Here is a 15480-nt window from a genome sequence, read left to right as displayed (position 1 = left end):
GGTTTCACCATATTGGCCAGGCTGGTCTCCTGACCTCAGGTGATCCGCCTACCTCAGCCTCCCAAAGTGCTGGGATTACAGGAAATGAGCCACCAAGCCTGGCCCAAAACAATTTTTTTTTTTTTTTTTTTGAGATGCAGTCTCACTCTGTTACCCAGGCTGGAGTGCAGTGACACAATCTCGGCTCACCACAACCTCCACCTCCCGGGTTCCAGGGATTCTCCTGCCTCAGCCTCCTGCGTAGCTGGGATTACAGGCATTACAATTTAAAAAAAAATTTTGCCCATTTGTCCTTTTGCACATCTGGCAACAATGTTGCCTTTCGTGAGTATCCAAATGCTCCTAGGAGTATCCACCGCGCCTAGGAGCGGTGGTTCATGCCTGTAATTTCAGCACTTTGGGAGGCGGAGGCAGGAGGATCGCTTGAGCCCAGAAGATCCTCAGAATTGCCTGAGGACCACAGAGCCTAGGCAACGTAGCAAGACCCCATTTCTACAAAATATTTTAAAATTAGTTCAGTGTCGTGGTGCAGACCTATAGTCTCAGCTACTCAGGGGGTTGATATGGGAGGTTTGCTTGAGGTTGGGAGGTTTGCTTGAGCTTAGGAGGTTGAGGCTGCAGGAGAGCCATGATTTTGCCATGCACTCCAGCCTAAGCAACAGAGTGACACCTTATCTCTCAAAAAAGACAAATCAAATACAAACAAAATTAGCTGGGAATGGTGGCATATGTCTGCTCTTCTAACTACTCAGAAGGCTAAGGCAGGAGGATCGCTTGAGTCCAAGGTAACATAGTGAGACCCATTCTCTACAAGTGTTTTTGTTTTTTTTTTTTTTTAATTAGCCAGGGGTGGTGGCACACACCTGTAGCCCTAGGGACTAGGGAGGCTGAGGCAGGAGAATTGCTTCAGACCAGGAGTTTGAGACTGCAGTGACTTATGACAGCATCACTGCACTCCAGCCTGGGTGACAGAGCAAAGCCCTGTTTTTTTTTTTTTTTTTTTTTGAGACAGAGTCTCGCTCTGTCGCCCAGGCCAGAGTGCAGTGGCACCATCTTGGCTCACTGCATCATCCGCCTCCCTGGTTCAGAGATTCTCATGCCTCAGCCTCTAGAGCAGGTGGGATTATAGGTGTAGGCCACCATGCCCAGCTAATTTTTGTATTTTTTAGTAGAGATAGAGTTTCACCATGTTGGCCAGGCTGGTCTTGAACTCCTGACCTCAGGTGATCCTCCAGCCTCAGCCTCCCAAATTGCTGGGATTACAGGCAGGAGACACCTTGCCTGGCCAAAACCCTGCTTCCTTAAAAGAAAAGAAAAGAAAACAAAAAAGACACAGAAATTTGAATTTCATATACTTTTCACAAGTTATAAAATATTATTTTGATTTTTCCCCACTCATTTAAAGATGTGAAAATCATCCTTAGTTGGCTGGCTGTGGTAGCTCACGCCTATAATCCCAACACTTTGGGAGGCCGAGGCAGGTGGATCACCTGAGGTCAGGAGTTCAAGATCAGCCTGACCAACATGGAGAAACCCCATCACTACTAAAAATACAAAATTAGCCGGGGTGGTGGCACATGCCTGTAATCCCAGCTACTCGGGAGGCTGAAGCAGGAGAATCGCTTGAACCTGGGAGACGGAGGTTGCGGTGAGCCGAGATCAGGCCACTGCACTCCAGCCTGGGCGACAGATCGAGACTCTGTCTCAAAAAAGAAAGAATGAAAGAGAGAGAGAGAGAAAATGTGGTACTTAAATTCACCCTTAAAAGATGAGCAGAGGCCGGGCTCGGTGGCTCACAGGCCCGGCCTTTCCTTCCTTCCTTCTCTCTCTCTCTCTCTCCCTCTCTCTCCTTCCTTCCTTCCTTCCTTCCTTCCTTCCTTCCTTTCTTTCTTTCTTTCTTTCTTTCTTTCTTTCTTTCTTTCTTTCTTTCTTTCTTTCTTTTTTTCTTTCTCTTCCTTTCCTTTCCTTTCCTTTCCTTTCCTTTCCTTTCCTTTCCTTTCCTTTCCTTTCCTTTCCTTTCCTTTCCTTTCCTTTCCTTTCCTTTCCTTTCCTTTCCTTTCCTTTCCTTTCCTTTCCTTTCCTTTCCTTCCTTTCCTTTCCTTTCCTTTCCTTTCCTTTCCTTTCCTTTCCTTTCCTTTCCTTTCCTTTCCTTTCCTTTCCTTTCCTTTCCTTTCCTTTCCTTTCCTTTCCTTTCCTTTCTTTCGATGGAGTCCCGCTTTGTCACACAGGCTATAGTGCAGTGCTGCGATCTCAGCTCACCACAACCTCTGCCTCCTAGTTTCAAGTGATTCTCCTGCCTTAGCCTCCCAAGTAGCTGAACTACAGGTGCCACCATGCCCAGCTAATTATTGTATTTTTGGTAGAGACGGGGTTCCACCATGCTGTCCAGGCTGGTTTCAAACTCCTGACCTCTCGATCCTCCCGCCTCCGCCTCCCAAAGTACTGGGATTACATGTGTGAGTCACTGTACCCGGCCGGTGATATAATTAATTTTTTTCTTAGCTGAATAGCAATCTCTGCTCACTGCAACCTCTGCCTCACGGGTTTCAAGCGATTCTCCTGCCTCGGCCTCCTGAGTAGCTGGGATTACAGGCAAGCGCCACCATGCCTGGCCAATTTTTGTATTTTTTTTTTTTTAGCAGAGACGGGGTTTCACCATGTTGATCAGGCTAGACCCGAACTCCTAACTTCGTGATCCACCCACCTTGGCCTCCCAACGTGCTGGGATTACAGGCAGGAGCCACTGCGCCTGGCTGAACTCTTTCTTTTACATAATTAAACTTACTTGTTTCTGGTGGCAGGGACCTCTTGCCCCTTCTTCCTCCAACCCCTTTACAATAACTGAAATACTCTGATGTCCTGCAATGTTCTTACTATTTATTTTTTGTAAAAAGCTTTTATTTTATTTATTTTTTATTTTATTTTATTTTTTTTTTTTGAGACGGAGTCTCGCTCTGTCACCCAGGCTGGAGTGCAGTGGCGCGATCTCGGCTCACTGCAAGCTCCGCCTCCCGGGTTCACGCCATTCTCCTGCCTCAGCCTCTCCGAGTAGCTGGGACTACAGGCGCCCGCCACCACGCCCAGCTAATTTTTTGTATTTTTAGTAGAGACGGGGTTTCACCGTGGTCTCGATCTCCTGACCTCGCGATCTGCCTGCCTCGGCCTCCCAAAGTGCTGGGATTACAAGCGTGAGCCACCGCGCCCGGCCAGTAAAAAGCTTTTAATACTACTCAATTGCAGTAGTGAGAAGGGGGGAGAAAAGTAGAACAAGGAGTTTGATCTGTAACTGACCCTGAACAGTCAGTTGGGATAACTCACTACCTAGATAATTCACCATTTAGATGCTGTATTATTAGGGTCAACAGCTTTATTTTATCCCACATCAGCTAACTGGAGCAACAGCTAAGGTCAAGATAAGAGAATTGTCATAGGTGCTGGACTTTTCTCTCCTCAACAACATCATCATCACTTCACCTTCTTCAACTCCGCCCACACGCTCTTCTTCCTCCTTCTCTAACACCTACTGAGAAATTGAGAAGGCGATTCTCTTCTGGCCAATAATATTATACTATTCCAGAGCAAGGTTCTATATGCTAAACTTTGGAAGGCATTCTTAGATATTCCTCCTCTCCCTGAGGGCTAGACTTACTAGGAGTTAAAAAGAAATCCCTTTTTACATTGGGCCAAAGGTCCCCTGAGGGTAGGGTGGGAAAGAGGAAGTCATAAATACCCTGGCAACAATAGTGTTGGTCAAGGTCAGGACTATTTTTTTTTTTTCCTCCTATTTTTCAGGAACCAAAAACCGGTCAGGACTATTTTGGACAATTCGGTTTGATGGTTTAGTCTTCTGAACTCTCCAGTAGACCTTAGAACTTGGTATACATAGTAATTCAGTCCTTGAATATTAGAAGCCTTTAGTTAGAGTAAGATCTGACAAATTCAAAGCTGAGCCATGAGTCAGAAATTTTTTTTCAGCACCATAGGAAAAAAAATTATAATAAAAAATTAAAAAATTACAAGAAGAAATTTGTTGTTTTGCTTTGGGTTTTTTTTTTGAGATGGAATTTTGCTCTTGTTGCCCAGGCTGGAGTGCAATGGCGTGATCTTGGCTCACCGCAACCTCTGCCTCCTGGGTTCAAGCGATTCTCCTGCCTCAGCCTCCTGAGTAGCTGGAATTACAAACACATGCCAACATCCCCGGCTAATTTTTGTATTTTTAGTAGAGACGGGATTTTACCATGTTGGTCAGGCTGTTCTCGAACTCCTGACCTCGTGATCCGCCCACCTTGGCCTACCAAAGTGCTGGGATTACAGGCGTGAGCCACTGCACCTAGCTGCTTGTGTTTTTATAGGTATAACGGGCAAAATAAGTGAAGAATATGCTATATAATTCCATCTGTAATCTCCAAACTAGCAGTTTCAGTGGCTGTGGTGTTCATCTTTCCATCGTTGGTAATTGGAGAGTAACTCTACCTCCCAGAGGAAGGATGACTGTTGTAAATTAAAGGCTCATTGTTCAAGCCTCATTGAATTGTCAGCATAGGGGACCTGAGGCAAAGAGCATTGTTGTTTTCAATAGTTATTTTGTATATCACATTGATGTGCAGTTCAATATTTAAATGTAAGGAAATGACTCCTATCCTCTATTTGTTTACAAAACCCTAGTTCTCATTTATGCCCCCCTTCCTTCATCAACAAATAATGATTTTCTACTTTTTGCCTGGTTCTCTCTAGAAAAGTAGTTCTTAAACAATAACATTCAGAAAAATCACCTGGTTTCAATGGTAGGCTGTCGTGAAAAAAAAAAAAAAAAAAATCACAGAGAGAACTTTAAAGCACAGATTCCTGGTCCCAACCACCAAAGATTCCTATTCAGTGGTAAAGCCCATCATTCAGCATCTCTAACAAGCTTCCAAGTGGTGCTGAGGATGCTGGTGAATGAACCATTCATACTCTTCTAGGGCTGTAGATAAGACAATAAATTAAACAGGCAAAAATAAAAAGAGGCCGGCGCAGTGGCTTACACCCATAATCCCAGCACTTTGGGAGGCCAAGGTGGGTGGACTACCTGAGGTCAGGAGTTCTAGACCAGCCTGGTCAACATGGCGAACCCTGTCTCTGCTAAAAATACAAAAAAATTAGCCAAGCATGGTGGTGTGTACCTGTAATCCCAGCTACTCTGGAGGCTGAGGCAGGAGAATCGCTTGAACCCAGAAGGCGGAGGTTGCGGTGAGCCAAGATTGTGCCATTGCACTCTAGCCTGGGCAACAAGAGGGAAACTCCATCTCCAAAAAAAAAAAATTGCCCTCACAGAGCTTACATTCTAGTGATAGTAGGGGGATAAATCAGATAGGTAGGTAGGTAGGTAGATAGATAGATAGATAGATAGATAGATAGATAGATAGACAGACAGACAGACAGACAGACAGACAGACAGATAGTATGTTTGTTACCTGTGTCGCCTGGCCAAAGGGTAGGTTCACATTAGGCATGTGTGTCAATTCAAGCTGCACTTGACCTTTTCTAATCATCTCCAACACTACCTATTGCCCTATCCAAATCCTATCACTTGAATTATTCAAAAAGTCTCCCATTTTCGTTTTGGTGGGATTTGGTCAGCTCCTTTACTGCAACCTGTTTTACCAGGAAGGTCTTTATGACCTGTACTTTGTGCTGACCTCCTATCTCATCCTGTGACTTAGAACAGCTTAACCATCTGGGAATGCAGCCCAGTAGGTTTCAGCCTCATTTTACCCAGCTCCTTTTTAAGATGGAGTCGTTCTGGTTCACATGGCTCTGATAGCAATCTGCTCCCTAAGTGTTAGTTGCCGTGTTCTCTCCCACAACTCCCTCCTGTTGCACCCCTGCCTTTGAGTCCTGCCAAACAGCAGTATTGGAACCCATCATTTTCTCTCATGTCTTTACCCAAACTGTTAGTTTTCTGGAATTCCCTTCTCTCCACATTTTTCCTTCTCAGATCACTGAAGATCATCCAGTCTTCCCTGCCCATCCCTCCTCGATCCCATCCTCCATTATTTGTACTCTTAGCATCCAGTGCATTTTTTTCCTTACTTATTACACAGCATTACAATTATAATCAACATTATAATTGTCTTTTTGATCTATTTGATCTACTCTACTAAGTCTTCTTTTTTCTCTTTTGAGACAGGGTCTCACTGTGCCTCCCAGGCTGGAGTGCAGTGGCGTGATCTTGGCTCACTGCAACCTCCGTCTCTGAGGTTCAAGTGATTCTCCTGTCTCAGCCTCCCTAGTAAATGGGATTACAGGCATGCACCACCATGCCCAGCTAATTTTTGTATTTTTAGTACAGACAGGGTTTCACCGTGTTGGCCAGGCTGGTCTTGAACTCCTGATCTCAGATGATCCACCTGGCTCGGCCTCGCAAAGTGCTGGGATTACAGGCGTGAGCCACCGTGCCCAGCCGTTAGCTCATTTTAACACATCCTTAGTCCAGCGTGTTCCAAAAAATCTAAAGTCAGATAGCTTCCTAAACCTCAACTTTATTCCAATTGCTTTCCTTGGCGAAGAATGTAATAAGTCAGCCTTCCAGCCACCAGCCCCCTTCCCTTTGGTCTTTCACTCCGGAGGCTCTTACCCTAGACACAATGGGACAGGGAGAGGGGGATGGGGGAATTCAGCTCAGGCTTTTATGCAAAGACCCCCTTCTGCAAAGAACAAAGCTTCTGGTAGCTGCCCTTTGGAGAGTTGTGGGCAAACTCAGCCTCGGTGAGTCTTGGTGGCCTTGACAGCCCCCACTTAACAAACTGTGCTGATTAAGAGAGACAGGAGGGCAAAATTTTCCCTTTTTTTAAAGAAATCATCCTATTTCCTACAAGACACAGACTATCTGCCTGAAGCATGATGTACCTAGCTCCACTCACCAGCTCCCTGATGCCCCTATGCTTAATCTTCTCCCAAATGGTGGTCTGAGAAGAAAAAAGATTACACCCAATTTCATTTCCTTGTTTCACACCCAGCAATACTTTTGGAGTCTTTGCATTGTGAACAAAAGTCAGCTTGTGTGGGAGCAAAGCCAGCTGCTCTGGGTGCAGACCCAGGAGCAGAGTGAAGAGGAGAATAAGTCAAAGAGTTGTGTCTTCAAAAATTACATAACTGGGATTTGCTAAGAGTTTACTTTTCGGTATGGAAGATTGGAAAAGAGAAAGAAATCTTAGGTTTCATGAATGTTGGGTTTGGGAATAGGAAGGAAAATCGAAAACTGTAGACTTTGTCCATAAATGTTAGTGCTGGAACCCAACTCTAAAAACTTTGTTCCTTTAGAAAACACCTCCCTTCCCCCAGAAACACACACACACACACACACACACACACACACACACAAGATGGGCACGGAGTAGTCTTGAAAGACATGACAAATCACCAGACCTGAGAAGAAGCTAAAGAGCCAGAGGGAAAAAGCCAGAAGTCGACTACCTGGGAGGAGGGATAGACAAGAGAGCAAACTAAAGGAAACTAAGGTAGGTGCTGAAAACAAGCACCATTTTCAACATTAACTGATGCCTTGGCTTCATGCTATAATGCCATGTTGTGTTTTACTATGACAGAGTGAATGAAAGAGGAAAACGGAGCTAGTTGAAATTTCTGCCTAAACTAGCCAGATTTTGAGACACTAAGTTATCTCAAATCAAGAAATCACCCTAATGAGAATTTCAATAACCTCGGGAATTTAAGGTGCATGCATCCCCGCCCCCGCTTTTTTTTTTTTTTTTGAGACATAGTCCCGCTCTGTCACCCAGGCTGGAGTATAGTGGCGTGATATCACCTCACCACAACCTCTGCCTCCCAGGTTGGAGGGATTCTCCCGCCTCAGCTTCCAGAGTAGCTGGGACTACAGACGCCTACCACCACGCCTGGCTAATTTTTGTATTTTTAGTAAAGAGGGGGTTTCGCCATGTTGGCCAGGCTGGTTTCAAACTCCTGACTTCAGGTGATCCGCCTGCCACGGCCTCTTAAATTGCTGGGATTACAGGGGTGAGCCACCATGCCCGGCCTTTTTCCTTATTTTAAAAAATATTAAAGTTTTATCCCATTCCTGTTGAACCCTATTCCTGATTTAAAAGTTGGAAACGTAGTGAACCTAGAAGTATTTGTGCTGGGTTTGTCTTCAGGTTCTGTTGCCCGGTTTTCTAGTTCCCCACCTAGTCTGGGTTACTCTGTAGCCACTTTTGCATTACAATGGCCTTGGTGAGACTGGCAGACGGGATTAACTGAGAATTCACAAGGGTGGGTCGGTGGGGGGTGTGCCCGCCAGGAGGGGTGGGTCTAAGGTGATAGAGCCTTCATTATAAATCTAGTGACTCCAGGATTTTTACGTTTTGCTGGACTGAGCTGGTTGCCTCCTGTTATTGTGCAGGCGACTCACTTTATCCCAACTTCTTGATACTTTTGCTTCTGGAGGTCCTATTTCTCTAACATCTTCCAGAAAAGTCTTAAAGCTGCCTTAACCTTTGTTCCAGTCCACCTCTTAAATTTTTTCCTCCTTTTCCTCAATACTAACATGAGTGTGGATCCAGCTTGTCCCCAAAGCTTACCTTGCTTTGAAGCATCCGACTGTAAAGAATCTTCACCTATGCCTGTGATTTGTGGGCCTGAAGAAAACTATCCATCCTTGCAAATGTCTTCTGCTGAGATGCCTCACACGGAGACTGGTAAGAAAAAAATTTATCCTTGAAAGGCCAAGTTCCTTAAGGGAAAAGAGAGAAGGAGAGAGGGTTAAGGGATCATTTCCCTCTTGAGCAATGATAGACCATTACTATAAGCAAGTGTTATTATCATCTAATCCTCTGGAAACCCCGTTTTTCAATTGTAACTTGGTGGCACCTGCCCTTTGAACTATGTCCCAGGTCTCAGGAGTGTGCATTGAGTTGAAGGACACAGAATTCGGCAGTTGAACAGTGTGCAGTAAATTTGAGAACCTATGGGCTTACGCCTGGTGGAAACAAAAATGTATCATTATAGTTAAACGAAGGTGATGTGTACATCTTCACATAGCACTGGACACACAGCTATAGCAGATTTATTGCTAATTAGCCAGAAGACCTAACATCATAGCTCAGGGATGAGCATGATGCTTTTGTTTTGCCAAAAATGGCATGACAAATCACAGTGAGATTTCTGTAATTAATATATAATTTGGGTAATTCTTTCTATGTCAGTAACGGCTGTCTCTTCTCCATTCTCTGGGTTTGTGGATGTTACTGGGCAGCTCTGAGACTGAGAGGATCTCCCATGTCTACTTCTCCTAAGTCCTGGGAAGTTTTGACCCAACTTTATGGTAAAGATAATTCCAGAAAGTTTAATCTACTGACAGTCAAACAGAACGTAGCTAGAAGTCCAGTTTGGCTTCAAAACCTGTGCTAGTACTTGTGCTTCTGACTGGTAGCTGCAAGGGGTGGGGGATACTCGGGATACTCATAAAGCCGCTACTACTTTTTGAAAATCAGTTTTTCAGTAGTTTTCAAAAACTCGAGAATGAACCAACTTTACCAAGAATGCCATTGGTAACACTGAACGCTGTAAAATAGCTTAAAAAGCGCATTGACATTATGACTGCAGTTGTAAAGAGTAGGTTGTGGAAAAGGAATAAGTAAACATGATTGCTATATTTGAGCCTTACATTTGTATGTCACCCTGCTTTTCTCTTTTAGAATCAGGGACTCACTCTGTCACATAGGCTGGAGTACAACGATGTGATCATGGATCACCGCAGCCTCAACCCTGAGCTCAAGTGATCTTCTTGCCTCAGCCTCCCAACTACTAGGACAAGAGGCGTGTGTCACTATGCCCAGCTAATTAAAAAATTCTTTACTTTGTACAGACAGGGTCTGGTCTCACTTTGCAGCTCGGGCTGGTCTTGAACTCTTGACCTCAAGTGATCCTCCCCCCTCAGCTTCCCAAATCGCTGGGATTACAGGTGCTGACCCACTCTGCACGGCTATTCACCCAGTTTTTCTAAACTTTGCATTAAGGTTCTCGCCTTTATAATTTTTCTTTCTTTTTTTTTGTTTTTTTTTTTTTTTGAGACAGGGTCTTATTCTGTTTTCCAGGCTGGAGTGCAGTGGCGTGGCTCACTGCAACCTCCGCCTCCCAGGTTGAGGTGATTTCTCCTGGCTCAGTCTCTCGAGTAGCAGGTATTACAGGTGCATGCCACCACACCTGGCTAATTTTTGTATTTTTTAGTAGAGAAGGGGTTTCGCTATGTTGGCCAGGCTGGTCTCAAACTCCTGACCTCAAGTGATTCACCTGCCTTGGCTGGAATTACAGGCATGAGCCACCGCTCCTGGCCACCTTTATAATTTCAAATGTTAAAAACACATTGCTGAGTTTGGGAATGAGCAAGTGGGGATGTTTCCTTTAGCACACATCAAGTGACAGTTTATACAGCTAGCTAATATTTAGAATTTTCCCCAGTTCTAATCATTAGTTGAAAGGCTTCCTCTGCTTTTCAGATCTACTTGCAAGAGAGAAGAGATTGTGAATTTTTGCTGTTTTAGAGCTTGTCCATTTGTTCTGTGACTGCAGGGGTAGAATTGAGAGTTGAACACTGGGAAAACCGCACAGCAATTAGGTATTTAAGTGATGACTAAATCTAGATACTCATTTCTAGTTACAAAATAAGTATATGCCAGGCCCTATGCTAGAGAATTTCAGTTGGTTACCTCATTTTAATTAACAAAAATTTTGGATATGAGGTCAGAGCTAGTAAAGGGAAGGCCTGGATTGAAACAGAAGCTTATCCAAATTCACATATCCTGCTGGTCCTAGCATTGAGAACTGGGCAGTCAGTTGCTGGTTTTGTTTTTTATTTTTTTGAGGCACAGTCTTACTCTGTCGCCCAGGCTGGAGTGCAGTGGCACTCTCGGCTTACTGCAATCACCGCCTCCTGGGTTCAAGCGATTCTCCTGCCTCAGTCTCCCCAGTAGCTGGGATTACAGGCATGCGCCACCACTCCTGGCTAATTTTTGTAATTTTTAGTAGAGATGGGGTTTCACCATGTTGGCATGCTGGTCTTGAACTCTTGACCTCAAGTGATCTGCCCACCTCGGCCTCCCAAAGTGTTGGGATTACAGGCGTGAGCCACCCCACCTGGCCGAGGTGCTGGTTTTATAGAATCCCCAGAATCATGTCATTTAAGCAATCATGTAGGTGTTGATGAAGATCATAAACAAAGTGATTTAGGGTGAGATGCAATAGGTGAAAATTGGTGGATCTCTATTCTGACTTATTAACACCCAGTGTGGGGGCTTTTCAGCGTCAGTTTAAAGCAAAACATGGTAGCGCTGGCCTGGTGCGGTGGCTCACGCCTGTAATCTCAGCATTTTGGGAGGCCGAAGCAGGCGGATCCACAAGGTCAGGAGTTCGAGACCAGGCTGACCAACATTGAGAAACCCTGTCTCTACTAAAAATACAAAAACCGGGTGTGATGGTGCATACCTGTAATCCCAGCTACTTGGGAGGCTGAGGCAGGAGAATCGCTTGAACCCGGGAGGTGAAGGTTGCAGTGAGCCAAGATTGCGCCATCGCACTTCAGCCTGGGCAACAAGAGTGAAACTCCATCGTAAAAAAAAAAGGGGTAGTGCCACTCAGCAATGCATTGGCCACTATTATAGATCTCTCCCAACGCAGTCTATTATATACAAAATGGAGATACTGATAAAACTTCTTGGATTAATACTGTAAAAAGCTTGCCAAAGTGCCAGGGCTGGTTAAGAAGTTGCTCCTCATTACTTAGATCTGGGGTTCTGGGAATTACCAAAGTACTTTGAAAACAATTTAACAGGATACTTTAATATTTGAAAAATTTTAGCCGGGCGCGGTGGCTCAAGCCTGTAATCCCAGCACTTTGGGAGGCCGAGGCGGGCGGATCACGAGGTCAGGAGATCCAGACCATCCTGGCTAACACGGTGAAACCCCGTCTCTACTAAAAATAAAAAAATTAGCCGGGCGTGTTGGCGGGCGCCTGTAGTCCCAGCTACTCAGGAGGCTGAGGCAGGAGAATGGGGTGAACCCGGGAGGCGGAGCTTGCAGTGAGCCGAGATCGCGCCACTGCACTCCAGCCTGGGGGACAGAGCAAGACTCCGTCTCAAAAAAAAAAAAAAAAAACCAAAAAAAGAAAAATTTTAGACAAAAGTGTCCTTTTATTTGTTCCCAACAGTCTCTCCTCTTCCTTCCTCCATGGATCTGCTTATTCAGGACAGCCCTGATTCTTCCACCAGTCCCAAAGGCAAACAGCCCACTTCTGCAGAGAATAGTGCCACAAAAAAGGAAGACAAGGTCCCGGTCAAGAAACAGAAGACCAGAACTGTGTTCTCTTCCACCCAGCTGTGTGTACTCAATGATAGATTTCAGAGACAGAAATACCTCAGCCTCCAGCAGATGCAAGAACTCTCCAACATCCTGAACCTCAGCTACAAACAGGTAGGCTTGTTTCGTTGTTGCAATAAGGTGAACAAAAATTAGACTAATTTGCATGGCTAAGATCTCTGGATGCATGTAGATGTACTATGTGTCAGTACCTCGCCTCTTGCAAGTAATTTAACTATGAAGATGAAATGCTTTTGTAACTTTCTTCACCTCTTTCCTTAAATATTCTATTATGTGAATGTGTCATAATTAACCACTTTCTTGCACAGACCAATATTGTGAAAATCTTTCCAACGTTTCCTTAATAAAAAAGTATGTAGGGCCGGGCGCGGTGGCTCACGCCTGTAATCCCAGCACTTAGGGAGGCCGATGCGGGCGGATCACGAGGTCAGGAGATCGAGACCATCCTGGCTAACACAGTGAAACCCCCTCTCTACTAAAAATACAAAAAATTAGCTGGGCGAGATGGCGGGCGCCTGTAGTCCCAGCTACTCGGGAGGCTGAGGCAGGAGAATGGCGGCTGAGGCAGGAGAATGGCGGCTGAGGCAGGAGAATGGCGGCTGAGGCAGGAGAATGGCGGCTGAGGCGGGAGGCTGAGGCAGGAGAATGGCGGCTGAGGCGGGAGGCTGAGGCAGGAGAATGGCGGCTGAGGCGGGAGGCTGAGGCAGGAGAATGGCGGCTGAGGCAGGAGAATGGCGGCTGAGGCGGGAGGCTGAGGCAGGAGAATGGCGGCTGAGGCGGGAGGCTGAGGCAGGACAATGGCGGCTGAGGCAGGAGAATGGCGTGAACCCCGGGGGGCGGAGCCTGCAGTGAGCCGAAATCACGTCACTGCACTCCAGCCTGGGCGACAGCGAGACTCTGTCTCAAAAAAAAAAAAAAAAAAAAAAAAAAAGAAGTATGTAACTCCACTTTCCAGGTTAGGAGAATCCCTAACTCACACTGGTTCTCATTAAAATAAAAACTTTTTTCTTTTTTTCTTTCTGCCAGCAACCTCCAGCTTGTTTTGTTTTTGTCTGTGTGCATTTGCTTACTAATAAGTCCAATCATTGTTTATTACTTATTGGCCATTTTCTTTCATTAATTGTCTTATCCTCTTCTAGGCTTTATTTCCTTCTTTTCTTTTGTTTATTTTTGAGACAGAGTCTCACTCTGTCTCCCAGGCTGGAGTGCAGTGGCCTCATAATGAGACATCATAATGACATTAGCATTACTTTGGCTGGTTTAGGTACAAATGAATGAAACCTCCACCTCCTGGGTTCAAGGGATTCTCCTGCCTCAGCCTCCCAAGTAGCTTGGGATAACAGGCGCCCGCCACTACACCTGGCTAATTTTATTATATTTTTTAGTAGAGATATGGGGCTTTACCATGTTGGCTGGTTTTCAACTCCTGACCTCAAGTGATCCACCTGCCTCGGCCTCCTAAAGTGCTAGGATTATAGGTGTGAACCACCACACATGGCCCTTGCCTTTATTTTCTATCCAAAATGTTTATTTCTCTCATTTTTTCTGAGACAGTCTGGTTCTGTTGTCACCCAGCTGGAGTGCAGTGGTGCAATCTCGGCTCACTGCAGCCTTCACTTCCAAGGTGCAAGCGATCCTCCCGCCTCAGCCTCCTGAGAAGCTGGGACCACAGACGTGCAGCATTACGCCCGGCTAATTTTTTGTATTTTTGTAGAGATGGTGTTTCCTCATGTTGGCTAGCCTGTAGCAAACTCCTGCCTGCCTTGGCCTTCCGAAGTGTTGGGATTACGGGCGTGAGACATGGTGCCTGGCCAGGAATAAAAGTTAGCAATATACTTTGATTCAAAGTACCTCTGTATTACTAATATTTTACAATTTCTGTCATTTTTTCCTACAGGTGAAGACCTGGTTCCAGAACCAGAGAATGAAATCTAAGAGGTGGCAGAAAAACAACTGGCTGAAGAATAGCAATGGTGTGACTCAGGTAACAGGAAACTTCATTCTGTTCTTTCCTTTTAGTGATCTTTCAATCTTGTCCATCCCTGAAACACACAACTCCAGTCACAGACAGTTCTGGTTGTCCTTGTACCCTTTCTGTTAATCCTTCCTTCTCTTTCAGAAAGCCTCAGCACCTACCTACCCCAGCCTCTACTCTTCCTACCACCAGGGATGCCTGGTGAACGCGACTGGGAACCTTCCAATGTGGAGCAACCAGACCTGGAGCAATTCAACCTGGAGCAACCAGACCCAGAACATCCAGTCCTGGAGCAACCACTCCTGGAACACTCAGACCTGGTGCACCCAATCCTGGAACAATCAGGCCTGGAACAGTCCCTTCTATAACTGTGGAGAGGAATCTCTGCAGTCCTGCATGCAGTTCCAGCCAAATTCTCCTGCCAGTGACTTGGAGGCTGCCTTGGAAGCTGCTGGGGAAGGCCTTCATGTAATACAGCAGACCGCTAGGTATTTTAGTACTCCACAAACCATGGATTTATTCCTAAACTACTCCACGAACATGCAACCTGAAGATGTGTGAAGATGAGTGAAATTGATATTACTCAATTTCAGTCTGGACACTGGCTGAATCCTTCCTCTCCCCTCCTCCCATCCCTCATAAGATTTTACTTGTTTGGAAACCACGTGTTCTGGTTTCCATTATGCCTATCCAGTCAATCTCATGGAGGGTGGAGTATGGTTGGAGCCTAATCAGTGAGGTTTCTTTCTTTTTTCCTATTGGATCTTCCTGGAGAAAAGACATTTTAATAACCTTGGCTGCTAAGGACAACACTGATAGAAGCTGTCTCTGGCTATACATAAGTAGATCTAATACTAGTTTGGATATCTTTAGGGTTTAGAATCTAACCTCAAGAATAAGAAATACAAGTACAAATTGGTGTGATGAAGATACATTCCTATTGTTTGGGATTGGGAGGCTTTGCTTATTTTTTAAAAACTATTGAGGTAAAGGGTTAAACTGTAAACATACTTAATTGATTTCCTTACCGTTTTTGGCTCTGTTTTACGATATCCCCTAATTTGTTGGTTACGCTAATCTTTGTAGAAAGAGGTCTTGTATTTGCTGCATCATAATGACATTAGTACTACTTTAGTTGG

The 15480-nt window shown here is 45.1% G+C and overlaps 1 protein-coding gene and 1 pseudogene across 2 annotated transcripts; one reads left to right on the top strand and one right to left on the bottom strand.

Moving 5' to 3' along the window:
- The first annotated feature begins 8119 nt into the window (after positions 1-8119).
- Positions 8120-15058, top strand: NANOG (Nanog homeobox). 2 transcript variants are annotated; one of them, XM_003273797.3, is made up of 4 exons: positions 8120-8690; positions 12197-12459; positions 14264-14350; positions 14486-15058. In XM_003273797.3, exons 1-4 carry the CDS (start codon positions 8540-8542, stop codon positions 14900-14902), a joined length of 918 nt encoding a protein of 305 aa, XP_003273845.2. In that variant the 5' UTR covers positions 8120-8539; the 3' UTR covers positions 14903-15058. The 2 variants fall into 2 exon arrangements, with proteins under 2 accessions (XP_003273845.2, XP_003273846.1); XM_003273798.4 differs by having other exon boundaries at positions 8540-8690; positions 14534-14902.
- Positions 11907-12116, bottom strand: LOC115832887 (annotated as a pseudogene).
- Positions 15059-15480: the final 422 nt, after the last annotated feature.

This window comes from Nomascus leucogenys, chromosome 23 (genome assembly GCF_006542625.1).
Source record: "Nomascus leucogenys isolate Asia chromosome 23, Asia_NLE_v1, whole genome shotgun sequence".
NCBI lineage: Eukaryota > Metazoa > Chordata > Mammalia > Primates > Hylobatidae > Nomascus > Nomascus leucogenys.
The sequence above is the reverse complement of the archived record's forward strand: the minus strand, read 5'-3'. Positions and strand labels throughout refer to the sequence as shown.